This window comes from Brassica napus, chromosome A10, assembly GCF_020379485.1.
Source record: "Brassica napus cultivar Da-Ae chromosome A10, Da-Ae, whole genome shotgun sequence".
NCBI classification, from domain to species: Eukaryota; Viridiplantae; Streptophyta; class Magnoliopsida; order Brassicales; family Brassicaceae; genus Brassica; species Brassica napus.
Genome location: NC_063443.1, coordinates 9727922 through 9744656, shown reverse-complemented (window position 1 = coordinate 9744656; position 16735 = coordinate 9727922). Strand labels below are relative to the sequence as shown.

At 27.8% G+C, this 16735-nt stretch overlaps 2 protein-coding genes across 3 annotated transcripts; one reads left to right on the top strand and one right to left on the bottom strand.

Moving 5' to 3' along the window:
- The first annotated feature begins 3598 nt into the window (after window positions 1–3598).
- Window positions 3599–6519, top strand: BNAA10G08570D (vascular-related unknown protein 4). 2 transcript variants are annotated; one of them, XM_013810265.3, is made up of 3 exons: window positions 3599–5475; window positions 6084–6158; window positions 6249–6519. In XM_013810265.3, the coding sequence occupies exons 1-3, from the start codon at window positions 5074–5076 to the stop codon at window positions 6357–6359; spliced, it is 588 nt and encodes a 195-aa protein (XP_013665719.2). In that variant the 5' UTR covers window positions 3599–5073; the 3' UTR covers window positions 6360–6519. The 2 variants fall into 2 exon arrangements, with proteins under 2 accessions (XP_013665719.2, XP_022548714.1); XM_022692993.2 differs by having other exon boundaries at window positions 3600–5475; window positions 6253–6378.
- A 7201-nt stretch (window positions 6520–13720) lies between these two features.
- On the bottom strand, window positions 13721–14533 carry LOC106369522 (uncharacterized protein At2g29880-like). Its single transcript, XM_048742149.1, has 2 exons — window positions 14408–14533; window positions 13721–14335 (listed from the first exon to the last, which is right to left on the bottom strand). Exons 1-2 carry the CDS (start codon window positions 14531–14533, stop codon window positions 13721–13723), a joined length of 741 nt encoding a protein of 246 aa, XP_048598106.1.
- Between the last annotated feature and the right edge of the window lie 2202 nt (window positions 14534–16735).

Below are 16735 nucleotides of genomic sequence, written 5' to 3'. Positions count from 1 at the left end.
AATATGTTGGTAGAACGGATTAATATTAGTAAACTATATAATACATGTATAAAAATTTAACTTATCTTAAACTTTTTAATATACAGTAATTTATTATATAAAATTAGTGAACATTAAAAAATTACTAAAAAAATCTAGCGATTTGAATTACGGATCATGATAATAATAAATTAAATACAAAATTGTTTTCATATATGTTGTTTCATGCATTAAAAATTTTAGTTTAGTAATCAAACGCAAATTTAATAAGACAAATATGTAATAAGCAACATATATATGTGATGATTTTAATTTACAGCATGAAAACTATAAAATTATTATATTTGGTATAATTATACAAACATTTAAATATGTGAGTAACAATAAAATATATAATAATTATGTAAAACAAATATCTATATATATAAATGTGAAAATATATACCTGCACGGTTGTGCGGGTGAAAATCTAGTTCATTTTTAAATGAAATAAAATCTTCCCAAGATCGTCTATTGACATATGTCAAGGAGTTTTACAAAGTCAATGCTATTAGATTATTAAACTGGAAGTTGACAAATTCTAAAATTCTTTGTTTAGTTATACAACGTTAATAAATAACCTTAGCTTAAAGTAAATTGCAGTGTTCATTTTTTGAATTTTAGATTTATTTTTACTCTTGTGATAATCAATACACACTAATTCAAACTTGAATGGGTTATTACCGATCTTTCTAAGATTAAATTTTAATCACATATTTGAGTCTCAGCAGTTGTGAAAAAGGAATTTACAACCGTTTCTTGTTCCTGATCTAAAATGATTATGAATTTTAACCGATAATTTCTTTAATTCAGGCAAATATACCAGATTTGATAACCGGAACCAAACCCAATCCATCCGATAAAAGTGTGTCTAATTTGGATCTTGCTAAGAAATTAGAGCCTCACATTGGTATCATAGGTGTTCGGTAGGTATTATATATATATCTGAAACCGGATCAAGTATACTCATAATCTGAGTTCATATCTCCCTCAAATCATACTTTTCCTTTTTCATAATTCGATACTAAGTCTGCACATATCTTTTCTTAAACATTCTTCTCAAATATTTACTCTGATTTTTTTTATCCATTCGGCGATTTAAAAACTTGAAACCATCATTTCAGAATTTTATATAATTTTTTTGACTCTTCAAACTGGAAAACAAAATCGTCGATTCCAATCACCTCATCCTTCAGATTGTTTAAGGAAACATTCAAATGTACTAGCAATTCCTCTCCATACTCAATATATACACACACAAAAATTATCGTTTTTTGGTTCGGTTTACCGTGTTCGATTTGTTAGGAAATGATTTTGAACTTTGTTCTCACATATACAATTTGTTTTTTTTTTTTGTATATTATTTGTTGTTTACAGTTTTGCGAGTTTATTTTGAAATTTTCATATGATTTGTTGTTAACTTATATTATTCTCACTACTTGGCTTTGTATTAGTATATGATTTGTTGTTATCTCATGATTCTCTATATTTTAGGTTTGCTCTTTTTTGTTGTAAGCATAATATTTTTGTATATGAGTTATCTTTAAGAGTTATGATTATTATATTACATGTGAATTTTGTTCTTCTTTACTGTTAACATATTAATTTGTATATTCTTTAAAAATATAATTAAAAATAGTTTAATTTATTAACATAAATTAAAGTTTTATTAAAATAAATATATTATATATTATGCACCACTGTAAATTATTTTCTAGATCCGTCCATGTCTACGCATATCTCTCTATTAGATTAATGATTTCAGTCAATCGACAAAAATCTTAAAACCACTCTTTTAAGTTAAATGAGTATATTTAGAATACAAATGAGTTTTTTGTGTTACTTAAACTTAGTTTTGAATCCAATCCGAAAGTTTTTTTTGGTACAACAAGTTTTCACATAATTTACTCAATCTAAATAAAATCCAGAAAAAGATCCGAAATGAACCAAACTTTTATAATATATAAATAGTTCTAAAATTGTGCTCTCAAAAACTCAAACTCATATTAACCCTGCACCAGGAAACCGAAACACTCATCATGCCTAGTATCATGAACCATGCTCCTCAATTCATTAATTACTAGATTATCAATGACAAGCATATAAATCAAATAAACAAACTAACTTAAGTTCGTCTACTTGCACCGTACGAACAGATAGTTTGGTAGTGTAGGTTTTAATACATTACATCTATTAACTATTTCAGAAAATGTGCAACCGGCGCATTTGCTCGTTGATGTATTCGTAATCCAGAAAGTAAATTGATTTTCGATCGTGGGTTTCTTATTGACCAACCAAGTGGATAAATAAGAGAACAATTTAATTAGGAATCTAATGATGTTTCAGTCCACTTTATTCATTAACTTCAATCTTCAATACATCACATATTAGGAAAGAGTGAAAATGCCACGCAATACAGTTTACAGTTGGCAACTAAAAAACCTTTCTCATATATACGAGACTAAATCTTTGTATAAAGTTAACAATAGATTTAGCACAGTATCCATCTACACACTCTCTTTATTTTATAAAAAAAGTTTTAGAATTCTTATTTTATCGTAGGGAATTTTCTATAGTTATTGGATATTATATAACTAAGTATACTCATACAACCTTTTTAATAATTTGTTGAATTCTGTTAACATTTAAAAGGTTTTATCATTCCATATCTAATCTATTAATTTAACGTCCTATTTTTATATACTATTAACAAGTCATAGTATGACCACTTAAGAAATTAGTTAATATGATGTATTGATTATTTACATTAATAATAAACAACCTATAAATTTGATTTTTTTTTAATTATAAAAAAATTTGTTGAGAAAAATTCTAACAAAATCTTACTTAAGAATTTAAATATTTTTATAAAAAAAACATATTACTTAATTTCGTAATTAGTAATATAATATTATTATAAATAAATTTTAATTCAAATTTTATTATAAAACAAGAAAATTAAAATTATCTACTATTTTTTTATAAATTCTATAATTATATTCTGTATTATATAAAAATAGAAGTATTATATGAATTAAATATGAAAAAATTATATTAAATAGGTAAATTAACAAATTTTAGTTTTTTTTTAAATTGTTTCAGTTATAAATTTACTAAAATAATGGGGTTACAATGTTAAACTATATTTTTTTAAACACAAACATGTAAATATAAATTATCTTAAGCATATTTCTTTTATATAATATAAATAAATAAATTTTAAAAATGTATTATACCAAAATGTATATATTAAAGAGAAAACATATTTTCAAGAAGGTTATCTATTTGATTATTTCATATTGTTATTTTATTATACCTAACTCGAAAATATATTAGTAAGTAATAAAAATTATTAACAAAATAAAATGTATTAAATAAATCACTATATATTAATAATACCGAATAAAAAATATAAACAATAATATTATAGAATTACACAATATATAATACTAAATAGAAATTATATATTTAAAAAAATTGTAATAATATCAGATACATTTATAAAATGAAAAAATATTCACACGGTCGTGCAGGTTAAAATCTAGTTTTATGTTAAATAACTTATATTATAAATTAACACATCTAATTATAAATTCATTCATCTTTTATAGTATTGTGTAATATTCAATAACTCTAAACCAATAGTAATGTAATAAATTCAATAATATTTAATTATTACTTTTTGACGTTTAAATTTTATTTATATAACTAGTATAAAGGCATTATAAAGCTTCAAAATCTATCTTGGTTAATCAGAAAGAAAGAAAAACTAAAAATCCTCATTTTAGAAAAAGCGGGAGTATGATTTGCTTGTGCTACTGCTGAATTTCTCTAAAATTTAAATATGATCTTGTAAGAGTTAAGAGTTCAATACATAATTTCATAGCTAGAATTTGTTTTGTCAAATATGGTTAGTTTAAAGAAATTGACATGTGACCCTTATTTTTTTTGATCAAGACATGAGACCCTTATAAGTAGTTTACATGTCGTTTTAAACTACATCATTTCCACCTTTTTTAATATTTATATGGAGGAAAATGTGACACATCTTTCTTCAGCCGTCACATACAAATGCCAACTTCGCTATGTAAATACCTCCGTAATATATATATATATATATATATAATATAGCTAGAGATAACGCACCAAACAATTATTCGATGAAGATGATAAAGTAATCATAGAGTAGTTCGAGAGATATGATGAATATTCGATGAAGATGATGAATACAAGTCCAAAAACTTAGAACCTAAAGCTGAGCGTCTTTACATATATATATGAAAAAAATTACTGTCAGACGATTCAATCTAACATTCTACAATACACCATAGCTTCTGAAATTATGTATACATCATCACATTTTTATATCATATGCTCATTATAAACTTCAAAAAATTTACTAAACACCATATTTTAGTATGTTCATGTAACATTTTGGATAGTTCAAATATTAGCAATTTGTTTAATTCAATACAATTTCATACCTCAACCTTGGATATAATATTTAGTGATTCTGATCCACCTTAAAAAAGATATGTATGTTTTTTGCTTTACATTATTTTAGAAATTTAATTTTTATATTTAAGATTTTTAGTCATATTTATGTTTTTTTGTATAATATATTTTTTTAAATGATTAATAAAAAGTTTTAATAATTGTATTAAAATAATTGGGCCACACTTATATCAATAGATCATATTGCTATTTTAACAGAATAGATTCTTGTTTAAACAATAAGAGGTAACAATATTTAATTGGTTTGAACTTTGAACATTTCAAACCAACTTTTTTTTATCATACCAAAAGCTTTCTATACCCAAAAACTAATCACTACGAGGTCTGTAGCATCCGCGTTTTCTTACCACGCACCGGATGGCCAAGAGGAATTGAACCCAGGGCGGTACTCACACCTGTGAGCTATTTACCATTAGGCCAAGACCACTTGGTTAAAAAATAGACTATATTTATATATTTGATTTAATCATTATAAACTGCTTTATGCTTAAGAAAATACATTTATCAAAACTTCTGCTGTGTATATAATTAACCCTAACGCATGTTTCATCTGTCGCTACCAAATAACAAACTAAAAAGATCTTATTTTTTCTCATCCAAATTTTTCATGGAGAGTTCAATGAACAAAGCGTTCATGACGAGCAAGCATGAAACGGCAACGTTTTCAAGCGACCAAACTCCAGAAGAAAGTAGCTGGACAATGTATTTCGAAGATATCTTTGAGTCTTCTTCAAGTATTGTCGATGTCGGGGAGTTCAGCTCTTCCTCCGTCTCCGACGCAATGTCTTTCGTAGCGACTAAGAAGACCCTCCACGTTTCTAAACAAGAAGCATCTAATTCTTCAAACAAATTCAAAACTAAGAGGACAGGAAATAGAGAGATTCCTTTTGGTCGTCATCATGATCTTGAAGACACTGCCTCTTCTCCCTCACGCAGCCCTAACGTAAGACTCTCTCTCTCTCTCTCTCTCTCTCTCTCTCTCTCTCTCTCTCTCTCTCTCTCTCTCTCTCTCTCTCTCTCTCTCTCTCTCTCTATATATATATATATATATATATATCTCTTTGTTTTTGTAAAGTATTTTAACTTAACATTGAATATATTTTTCTTCTTTGTTTTGGTCTTTTTGGTTACACTATTTGTCTAATTAAGAACGTTGTTATACAAATTTGTACAAAACAGTCTCGTTTGATTTCTTCAAAAAAAAAAACAGTCTCGTTTGGTAATATTGAAGTAATTATTCATGCTTCTTATACTATTTATAACATATTAGTCATATGCTGATCATATATTTTATAAGACACGATAAGGTTAGGCAAGCATTACACTTTTCATACCGCCAAGAGAGGCAAGAAATTAATTAGAATCTTTTGGTTTTGACAAATAATTGAAACAATCTACAATTTGATCAAACAATCTGTGCCATGTTCCTATTTGACATAGATGAACATAATAATCAGCTTTAACAAGTCAAATGTACCTTGATTAATTTAGTCCAGAAATAATTAAAATGTATCAACTACTAACAGATTGTGAATTGTTTTCGTTTTATAGGTCTATAGCATGATGACCTCATTGGACGACAACACGAGACACGGGGGTGGCGTAGTTGGTGAAAACACAAATAATGTAAGAAACACGTCAACTATAGTTGTCTAGCTTTGTTATACAAATTATTTTGTATATCTCACAATCTTACCATGCGGTAATTTTACATAGGTAGTGAAAGGAGAGAATGCAGTGCACAACCAAGTTGGATTATCGGTAGATTTGAAGCAAAAAGGGCTTTGTTTGGTTCCCATGTCTATGGTCACCAAATTTCTTGGTTAATTATATACATAATTCCTTATTCATTTTCAAAATGAACTTTTCTTTCTCTTACAATACTATTATTTTATTAGTAATACGTGCGTGTGTAACAAATTACGTTTTGCACGTGAGTTTTATGGGCATTCCTATTATTATCTGAATACATATTTTTTTATAATAATAGATATAATTTATCTTTTGGATAAACAGAAACAAAGATGCAAATTTTATATATCTCCACCAAAATAATCCGCTACACATTATTTGAAATTTTTGTTTTTAATTTTGCTTATATGTCATCACCATATTCATCTTCATTAGAAAAAGATTACATGTATCTTAGTAAAAATGATGACATGTTTAAATTCTTATAGTAAATGTCAATTTTTTTATGTAGTTTTGAATTTTTGGTAAGATGCTTTAAATATAACAATAACTTATAGATGTATCACCATTAATATAAAATTTAAACTAGTAACATAATTCTAAAAAAATGTTTTGCATTAACTTAGATTTTTTTTTTTAAATTAGATGTGAATAAATTTTAATTAAATGTTTGAATTATGATTTAATTCAATAAATGGTATAAAAAATAATCAATTTAGTAAATTTATTTGTATATGATCACCATAAAATATGTTTGTTGAACAAGTTTTAGTCGACTTATTGAGTTAATTAATAAATTAATTTATATCACTTATATTTAAATATAATTCATATTTTATTGAGTCAGTTTATAAATTATTTAATAAACTAATTTATTATTTTAATCTAATTTAAAAAGATTAAAAACTGAAATGTATACATTTAAATATATGTATACATAAATAAACATAACATATTTTATAGTATAAATTTAACAAAATTTAAAAATAAAAAATAAAATTGATAAGACAAAGAAGTATAATTTATGAAAATTATTTATATTTATACTAAAATGGTAAGAAGTTTTTTTTAATATTAAAATTTGAATTTTTACTTTTAAAATAATATATTAAATTTATTATCCTGCGTATGGCACATGAAACTCCTAGTATATATTTCATAGAAAGAATAAAAGTGAGAATTGTAATTATCTTTGTAACCAAATTGTTTTACGGTGTTAGAATCTTTCCTATATATAGAAATAATAAGTAAGTTATACGAACCACTGAAAGCAAATAATTGGAGTTTTGAAGTCAACAAAGCGAGAGAAAGTGAGAATGTTTTTGCTCAGATATGTCATCTAAGCCACAGTACATTCTGTTTGGCGTGAAAGAAATGGGAGACACGACGGAGAGCATCCCCAAGCTGCGGCTCAGCTTTGTAGGGTTATTGCGATGACAGTCTGGTTTGGAACAAGGAACTGAACAAGGAACTATTAAGTCTGCTTTTTAAGTTTTTTTCAGTACTATTTTTTTTTTCTTTTTTAGACTTTCAAAATACAGACATGTTAAAAGGTCTTTTGATCTGAATAAATTTAACATTCATTCAAAATAATAATAATAAGTAAGTTATTGTGTTCATATGCATCTTTTAAGTTTTTATTTTTACATTGATATCACTCAATGTAACTATCGCTTTGCTAAACGTTTTTTAGTTTGTTAAAAAACTCTTGTAAAATTTGATGAAAAACAATTAAAAAAAAAACTAAAAGGAGTAGAACCACACAAGGTTTTTTCCAACGAACAAAATATCATCTTATAAATTGTTAAATATGTATTCTAATACTGTAGATATGTTTTCTGAATATAGTGGTGAGTAATGATTTTAATAAAAAATATTGGTTGCATTGTTTTTCTTGATCGATCATGAGGAGTTATACCTTAAACTTTAACCGCTTCTAGACTCGGAATCAATCCTTACTAATACTATAAACACAGCGTAGAGATTTTGTTTTACAAATGCTCAAACTAAGAGCACAATAGTCTCAATCACTATGTTTAACCACTTGCATACACAATGGTGGTAATAATGGTTGCATTGTTGCATGATTTTTACAGAAACCACACATCCAATATGGCAACCCAACCCCTATTATCAAGGGAGCTGGGGCCATGTATGCTTGTCATTTTGAGTATATACAATGGGTGTTAAATTTTACTTTGAACTATTGAATATTTGCAATAGACCTGTTGAAAACCTAAAAAAACTGAGATGGATTATTTCGTGTTGGTTGTTTTCAACATATTGAAAGTGTTTTATGTGAACCCACTATATTGATTTTGCTTCACTTTAAACCACATATAGGAAAAAGCATGATCGAATATGAGCAATTTTCTTTAAAAAAATAAAACATTATATATTGGTACACATGTAACTATGTTATTGGTTGTTTGAATTCTTTACATCCTAATAACTTGAGATCAATTATTTTTAATTTTATTGTTTACAAAATAATAAAAAGGAAAATATGAGATAAAATTGTGGATAAGGATTTATGATGTTGAGTTTTATTAAATAAATTATTGTAAATATAAAAATCGGAAAAATGTTAAATTAATAGGTGGAAGAAAGATAAGAGGATGCGTTATATTTGAAGTATAAATTAGGGTGTTGAATGTTAAAAACCATTATATGTAAACCATAATAATATGTTCAAACTAGTGTTTTTTTAGAATATATAACCGTGCAACAAATTGCATATTTTGCATGTAAACTAATGTTAAAAACCATTATACGTAAACCATAATTGTACGTAAATCATAATAATATAACCGTGCAACAAATTATGTACTTTGCATGTAAGGATGTGATTGGTGACTAAACATAGAAATGATAAAGCTATGATAGATGACTGTGCCGCCTCAGATCCAATACTCCAATACCATACACTTATTTTAATGCAAATAGTAAAATATTGTAAAACATTATACACAAAATATTTTTTTTCATCTTACAATGAATTAAATATTATTATTCTTATATTTAGAATATTATATAACAAAATAAAAAATAACTAAAATATATACAATAATATATATATATATATGAAAATAGTAGATACACAAAAAACAAATTTAGTCAATCATAATAGCAAAACCATTTAAAATTATAAAAGTCTATATTTTTTTCTAAGAAAATCCAATTAAAAACAAAACAATAAAAATCATAAGATACACTCGAACTTTGATGTATATTATTGTGCATGGTAGGTCTCGTACTTTTGTTCATGTGATTGAATCACAAGTGGTTCTGTAATATTTTACTGTTTCTACAATAAATTTAATTGTTGAATGGAGGAAAAAAATGATTTTGCCCGTTTCACACTAATGGACCACTTTATATATGCTCGCCATTCAAAACATAAGAGTACTACCAACTCCACTCATTTTCCACTTTATAATGAAATAAAAATAAATTTATTCTAAAATAATAATGAATTACTTTTATTTGTTATTTTATTTTTTACTTAATAATATATTAGAATTGGAGTAAAAGCTTGAAATAGATAACTTATGAGGCTTTCTCTCTCTACTCGTTTCTCTCACTATTTTCCTCTCGTTGAACCCGAGCTTGCCTCCGCTGCATGGCTGTTTTGCCGCCGCCGGATGGCTTTCTCCTCCCCTTTGCTCCTTTGTCTACTCTCTCCTCTCCCGATGATATGTGGGTTACTCTCGAGAAAGAGCTCCCTTGATGACAGATTCACAGCCGGACTTGATGGTTGTTTGACTCTCTGGTGTGACTACGAGGTTGGAAAGTGGCGCGGATCAGAGGCGGCTTTTCTGGGTTTTGAGTGGGTTCAATTTTTTCTCTTTTCAGACTCACTTTCACGAGACAGTGGCGCGTGTGGGGGTTGAGGCAGCTCCTCCTTCAGATCCAGGCTTCAATCTTCTAAATCTTCATGTCGTGGTCTGCTTTGAAGGTGCGGTGTCAAGGTTTCAATTTGGTGGCTTTCCTCGACATCTTGGTTGGCCATATCCTTCGTCTCGGCATCATGTGAGCTCTGGATTACCCTATTCTCGGAGACGTGTCTCTCCTAGCGGCTTTTCTGGTGCGTGCTAGAGCTTCTAGTGTCGGCTTGTGCAGGTTCAATGGTCTACATCCCGATTTGGTAGTCTATGGCCACGTCGTTGTGGTTCCAGATCTCTCTCTCTCATCTGCAGTGTCTTTATCCGGCATTTTTTTAGTCCGCCTCTGAAGCTGCCAGAAAGTTTCTTTGGCGTTTACTCATGTGTTTCCATGTGGTGGTTGTATCTATTTCATTGATGTGACAGTTTGACGGTGTGAAGCTAGCAATGTTCCGGTTCTCAGAAAGTGCAAATAGTGAGGCGGATGTTTAGCTTGGGTGGTCTCCGACTTCACGTTCCTTCCTCAATGGCTCTGCTTGTTGACTTCAACATATCACAATGCTGATGTTGCCTTTGCTACATCGGCAGTGCTGTTTTCTCGTAGTTATAAGTGTTACTATACAGTCTAGAAGTATAACAAAAATAAAGAGATTTTGTATAACTTTAATGATATTTTCATGTTAAATTAAATGATATTTACTACAATAATTAAAAATATTTCACACTCAAGTCTTATAAGCATGTCAAGGTAATTAGTATGGTATGTTTTAAATACAATTATTCTCGTTGATACAAGTTATTTTGTTCTTAATTATTGTTCAATTTTTTCGTAGTCTTATATCTATACTATTAAAGCAAAATCCCTCATAGGATTCTGCCCTTAACTTTTGGAGATAATTACAATGGAATGCCATTATAGATTTTTCTGAAATTCAAAAAAGGTAAACTAAAACAATACATAATTAACACCAACTATTTCAATCGACATATGTAAAAGCGTTTTCCTATATCAACAACCTATGTGACTAGAAACTAGAAGCAATAAAAATATATACTCTTTCTATTAAATTTATTAAGTTTGGGAAAAAAAAATTCTACGATTCTTTTCTAAATAAAAATATTATAACATTGGTTTCTTTCTTAGCTATAGGGAGGAGGTAGCTCTGAGTGGCGGATGCGTCAGAGATGGGAAATGCAGACAGTTTCTTTTTTTTTGTCTGAAGAAAAAAAAGAGAAACTCTGGTTGCTTGAGTATCAAGGTACTTGGTGTTTTCTAGGTCATTAAAAGCCCATCTTGGGGGGAATTAGGGTTGAAGTTTGATGAAACATAGAAATGATATTAGGATAAAAATAACATGTGGTTGTTGAGTATATTGATCAGAGAGATAATCTCTCTTGCTTTTGTTAAAATATTTAGTGCATATCATTCTCTATGATGAGTAGATTATTATCTCAATTCCACACTACTGTTATAAACGTAAGGAGTGAGATTAATTTTGTTCTTAGACAGTTTTGTTTTGACAGAATTAACTGAGATGGCAGAAACCATCATAGGTAGAAATTTCCAATAGATAGTTAGGTTTAAAAAGATTTAATAACACCAATAGTTTAGGAATTTCCAAAACTAATTGTGTATATTCCAAAGAATATATTTTTCATTAACTAACTTTAATATCTACTACCAAACTATAGCCAAAAAAAAAAACTTTAAGATCGACCAACCTAATCCTATAAATACAATTATAGCTACTGTAAGTAGGGGTTATTGGTTCTACTATTTTAATGGATTTGAGAATTCTTCTAGGATTAATTAAGAAATCCGTTGATTCTTAAATCAAACATATAGATTTTGAAATCAAACATACAGAATTCAGAATCAAAATAAATAGATTTTTAAAATCAATCAAATGGATTTGCAATAAATTCAGCTTTATAATAAAACAAAGTATATAAAATGTAAAACACATTCATATATCATACGTTTATAAAATCTCTCCACATATCTGTTGCTATTGTGGCTCTCACTTGATTGGCATGTTCTCTTTGCTGATCCTGAGTTACAAAAATTTCTTCGTCATTGTTATTAACTTCTTGAACATGTTCTACATCCTCAGAGTCTTTTTCTGCAGGAAAATTATCTGTTCTACAAAACTTCCGAAGAAAATTATGTAACCCAACACACGCAAGTACGATCTCTGTTTGTGTCTTGTAAGGAAAAGGGGGTGCAGATTTAAAAATTAGAAACCGAGATTTGAATATACCAAAAATTTTCTCGATAACATTCCTCAAGGAAGCATGACGATGATTAAACAACTCTTTATCATTCTGAGGAGTAGAATCCTGACCAGAAAACTCTTGTAGATGGTATCGAACACCTCGATATGGAGCTAAGAAGTTCCGACGATTTGCAAAACCGGTCAACTAGATAAAATTTTCCTGATATTAAACGATAAAGTAGTTAATTATCTGGAAAAAATATGTATGATTTACAATATATTTATATATATATATATATATATGTGTACCTTCTGGAACTGGTAGTCGATACCTCGAATTTTGACCAACTACAAGGAGAAAATTCTCACTTATAGCAAACTTGGATCTCTTAAAAGTATCTCTTGTATAGCAATACCTCGAATTTTGACCAACTACAAGGAGAAAAGATGCAACCATTTCTTCAAGGCTGATATATCTTGTATCAGTTAAACTTGTCTTCTCTCTGAGAAGATTGCATAACTTCAAAAAAATATTTGGATACATCCGATATAACTCTCTGAAATGAAGAGGATTTTCTTTTAAGACATGATCTATATAATCTTGACCAGCTCTTGTGATTGGGCGTCATGTGGGACGTTCAATTTGCAACTGAAGTTCCCGTTGTCGCTTCTTCAAACACATCATCTGGCAAAGAACTAGGAGCACCAATAAAATAATATGGGCATCTAACTCATCATCTTCATGAGACAAATATGATTCTTTTTCTTCTGATTCTTGTTGGCCAAGAAATTCTGAATCCATGTTTGATAATAAATTGACAAAAGAGCTTAGAACCTATCAAACAAGCACGAGACTTTTAGTAATTATTTGATGGTTTTCTCAATAAGCAACCTAGATCATTATTTATATAAATTTTACATTTTCAGTTAGTAAAGTTTTTTTCAGTTACATAATTCTCATTTATAAATTTATGTAAACTTTACATTCAATAAAAAGTAAAAAAAATGTAAATATTGATGTGTTAAATATAAAAAACTTTACTTTTTAATTGTATGTAAATTTTACATAAATATAAAATGACAATTGTGCAATCGAAGAAACTAAATTTTTTACATATTTACATATACTTTACATTCAATTAAAAAGTAAAAAAAAATATGTTTGTGCTTAGTGCATCGTGCTTAGTGCATCGTAATATTAGTTACATGTGCTTAGTGCATCTAATATGTTTGTATGAAAGACACATGTGCTTAGTCATGTTTCAAACTAAAACAAAGGATAGCAACACTAATTTTATTATAAAAAACCATGTAATCAAATGCAAAAACCAGTATATAAAATCCAATATCAGTAAATAATAAAATAAATAAAAACCACACATAATAATGGCTCAAATCAAAATCCTATCACGTTATGCTTAATCCATCCGTAACGTTCATCAACAGACATGCTAATGAATACGTCTTTCATTCCTAATTGATTGATCAGCTTAACGGCATCAAAACGTACATGTTCTTCCAAATCAGAAACTTCTTTGACTGCTTCCCATAGATTATTTTTCTTTTTCTCTGCTTCTCTTTGCTCAGCTTCTTGTTTTTGTCTTGTCTCTCTTTCTTCTATCAAATTGTAGAGTTTCTGAGTGATGGTTGTCAAAGTATTCAGCTCGTCAGCTTCTTCTACACTTTCTTTTTGAGTGAACAGATCATCACCTTTGTTAAGAGGACTAGTTTTTTGTCTCTTTCTTAAAGGAAGCTTTTCCAAAGTATCGTCTGAAGGACTGCAAAAAAAAGATGATTGTGATTCATAGTTTTGTTGGACATCAAAAGAAAACTCTTCACCACAATTTGCTTGCTCCTTTTCTGTTTCTGCAACTCTAACTGTTTGTGCATCAGTAGTTTCACCTAAACCAATAGCATTCGTACCCGTCGCTATATTCTTGTCAAATATAAGTTTGAGATCATCAAATTCTTCAAATATTTCATCACGAAACTTTTTGAACTTAGGATGTGCCTAAAAAAAATTAAAAAAAAGTTAACATAATGAAAAAAATAATAATAATAATACAGCCTTATGTTTATTTACCTTTAGATATTCAGCCCATACTTCTTTTGAAGCTGTAAACCTTTTTGTGGTTGAATCCCATCCAAATCCAGAACTAAAACGAAGAAGTTCAGCCGCGTTTAGATATTTTGTTTTCAAGATCTTCATTCTGTTTGAGTAGTGTTGATAGGTTTTATTGCATCCATGCATTCGATTGAGAGTAGATAGAATTCGTCTCTCCACCGTAAATTTGCTGAATGTGCCATTACTGTCACGCAAACCCGAAGCAACAGCATCTAAAAGTAAATTGATCAAAGTTTTATTTTCTTCAGGACTCCATTGAATATATGAACCTTTTTCTCGTTCTTGCGATGGGTCTTGTGTTTCTTGATGTGATTCTCCCATTGATGCTTCTGGTTTTAGGTTTTATGTGTTTGTGTGTTTATAAAATTCTGTGTGTATAATGAAGATTATATAGAAATCATGACACATGTATTATGGAAAACGGAAATCAATATAGAAATAATAGAAAATAAAAAAAATCAGGAAATATAACTTTTTGTTCAAAAGAAACGACATACTCCTACCAAAAAAAAAACGATGACATATTCTACTGAAAAATAAAAGTTGGTGTTAATAATAGAATATTGCATGATGAAAGTGCCATGGCTTTTAGGAATTTTTGTTGCATGATGAAACGTGGGATATTGGAATTTAAATGTTAGAAAAAAATTTATAAGACAAATCCATTCAAAATAACAAGCTATAACTCAATATTTGTTTCTTTGTATTTTACTCTCTAAAACACTTATAAATCTATTCAAATCCAAATTCAAATCAAATGCTTAATCAAATCCTTACTATTGAATAACACCTAATTTTGAAATCTATTTTAAAATCATAGAACCAATAACAATGAATTTGAATACAGATTTTAAAATCATAGAACCAATAACACTAGATTTTGCTTGGATTTTCAAATCCATTAAAATCATAGAACCAATAACACCCCCTAAGTTTTCTCATCTTCATTCCAAACAAAAACCGAAAATGAATTCTATTATACAAATCACCTTTTTCAGGCTTTTTGAAAAATGTGAAACCTTTCGAAATAGGTTGTAATGTTAATCTTACATATGTGGAAGCATTACAACTCCATGTATATTAGAAACCTATTACAATAAAACATCTATAAATTAATACTCGATAAATTAATAATCTCTATAAATTAGTAAATTTCGTCCGTCCCAGCTTGGACCGGTGTAAAATGACACAAATCGATAAAATAATAAGATAATAATATTTTTAAAACTCTCATGTAAATATATAACCCCATTAAAATTATAAATTAATAATCTATCTATATATTTTTTATATAAGCACAAACTAAACATTATATTGTTAGTTTTATATTCACAATCAAAATACTTCTATTTTTCTTAATATTTTAATATATTTTGATAATATTTAGTAAAATTATATCGAAAATCACATAACAATTCTATGAAACATAAAAATATACACTACATAAGATAATAAAATAATATGAAAGTCAAATTTTTAAAATTTAAATAATTTATAAACAGTAAAATCAAATATTTTCTTATTTTATTAATAAAAATATTCAAAAATAGAAAAAAATCTAAAAACAGAAAATTTTGTAAATTAATATCTCTATAAATTAATAAAATTTTAAAGTCCTAACATTATTAATTTATAGATGTTCTACTATTTTGTAAACATAAAAAATAATAAAAAAACACAAAAAATCAGCTCGAATATATCAGCACAATTCTAAATGTCTTATACACAAACATAAAATCTATAAGAAAAATACAGTTTACAAATATTTGTCTTTCTAATAAAATCTTGAAAAGAAAACAATCTCGCGCTTTGAAAGCGCGGGTCAAAATCTAGTATACAATTATTTAGATATTAATTTTCTATCAGGTTAATATTTTTTTGTCATTAACTTAACATAATCAAGTAAATATTATAAATTTAAAGAAAATGGTTTATTTAAATATTGGTATTTAGTTACTTATTCTCAACAAGTTAGTTCCTACTTTTTTATAAAGGATTAGTAATTCCTATACATATGTTTTAGGTCATATATAAATATAACTTTAAGTTAATACTATTCTGAAATCATCTACTGTTTGTTTTAAAAATTGATATTAATAATTATAATAAACGATAAACATAAATAAGGATGGGTTGTGATTGTCCTTCGGAGACATCCGATAAAACTGGAAAAATACATAGAAGAAGGATGACACACACAAATCGAAAAAATAGTCCAAATTTTTAAAATCGAATTTCTCTCTAACCCCTTCTTTCTCCTTACTCTCTTTCTCTTAACCAGCGTGT

Coding starts and splice junctions, on each gene's coding strand:
- BNAA10G08570D (XM_013810265.3), top strand. CDS start 5,074: ATGTTTCATCTGTCGCTACCAAATAACAAACTAAAAAGATCTTATTTT. Junction 5,476..6,083: donor CTCCCTCACGCAGCCCTAAC/GTAAGACTCTCT, acceptor TTCGTTTTATAG/GTCTATAGCATGATGACCTC. Junction 6,159..6,248: donor TTGGTGAAAACACAAATAAT/GTAAGAAACACG, acceptor AATTTTACATAG/GTAGTGAAAGGAGAGAATGC.
- LOC106369522 (XM_048742149.1), bottom strand. CDS start 14,533: ATGAAGATCTTGAAAACAAAATATCTAAACGCGGCTGAACTTCTTCGT. Junction 14,336..14,407: donor TATGGGCTGAATATCTAAAG/GTAAATAAACAT, acceptor AATTTTTTTTAG/GCACATCCTAAGTTCAAAAA.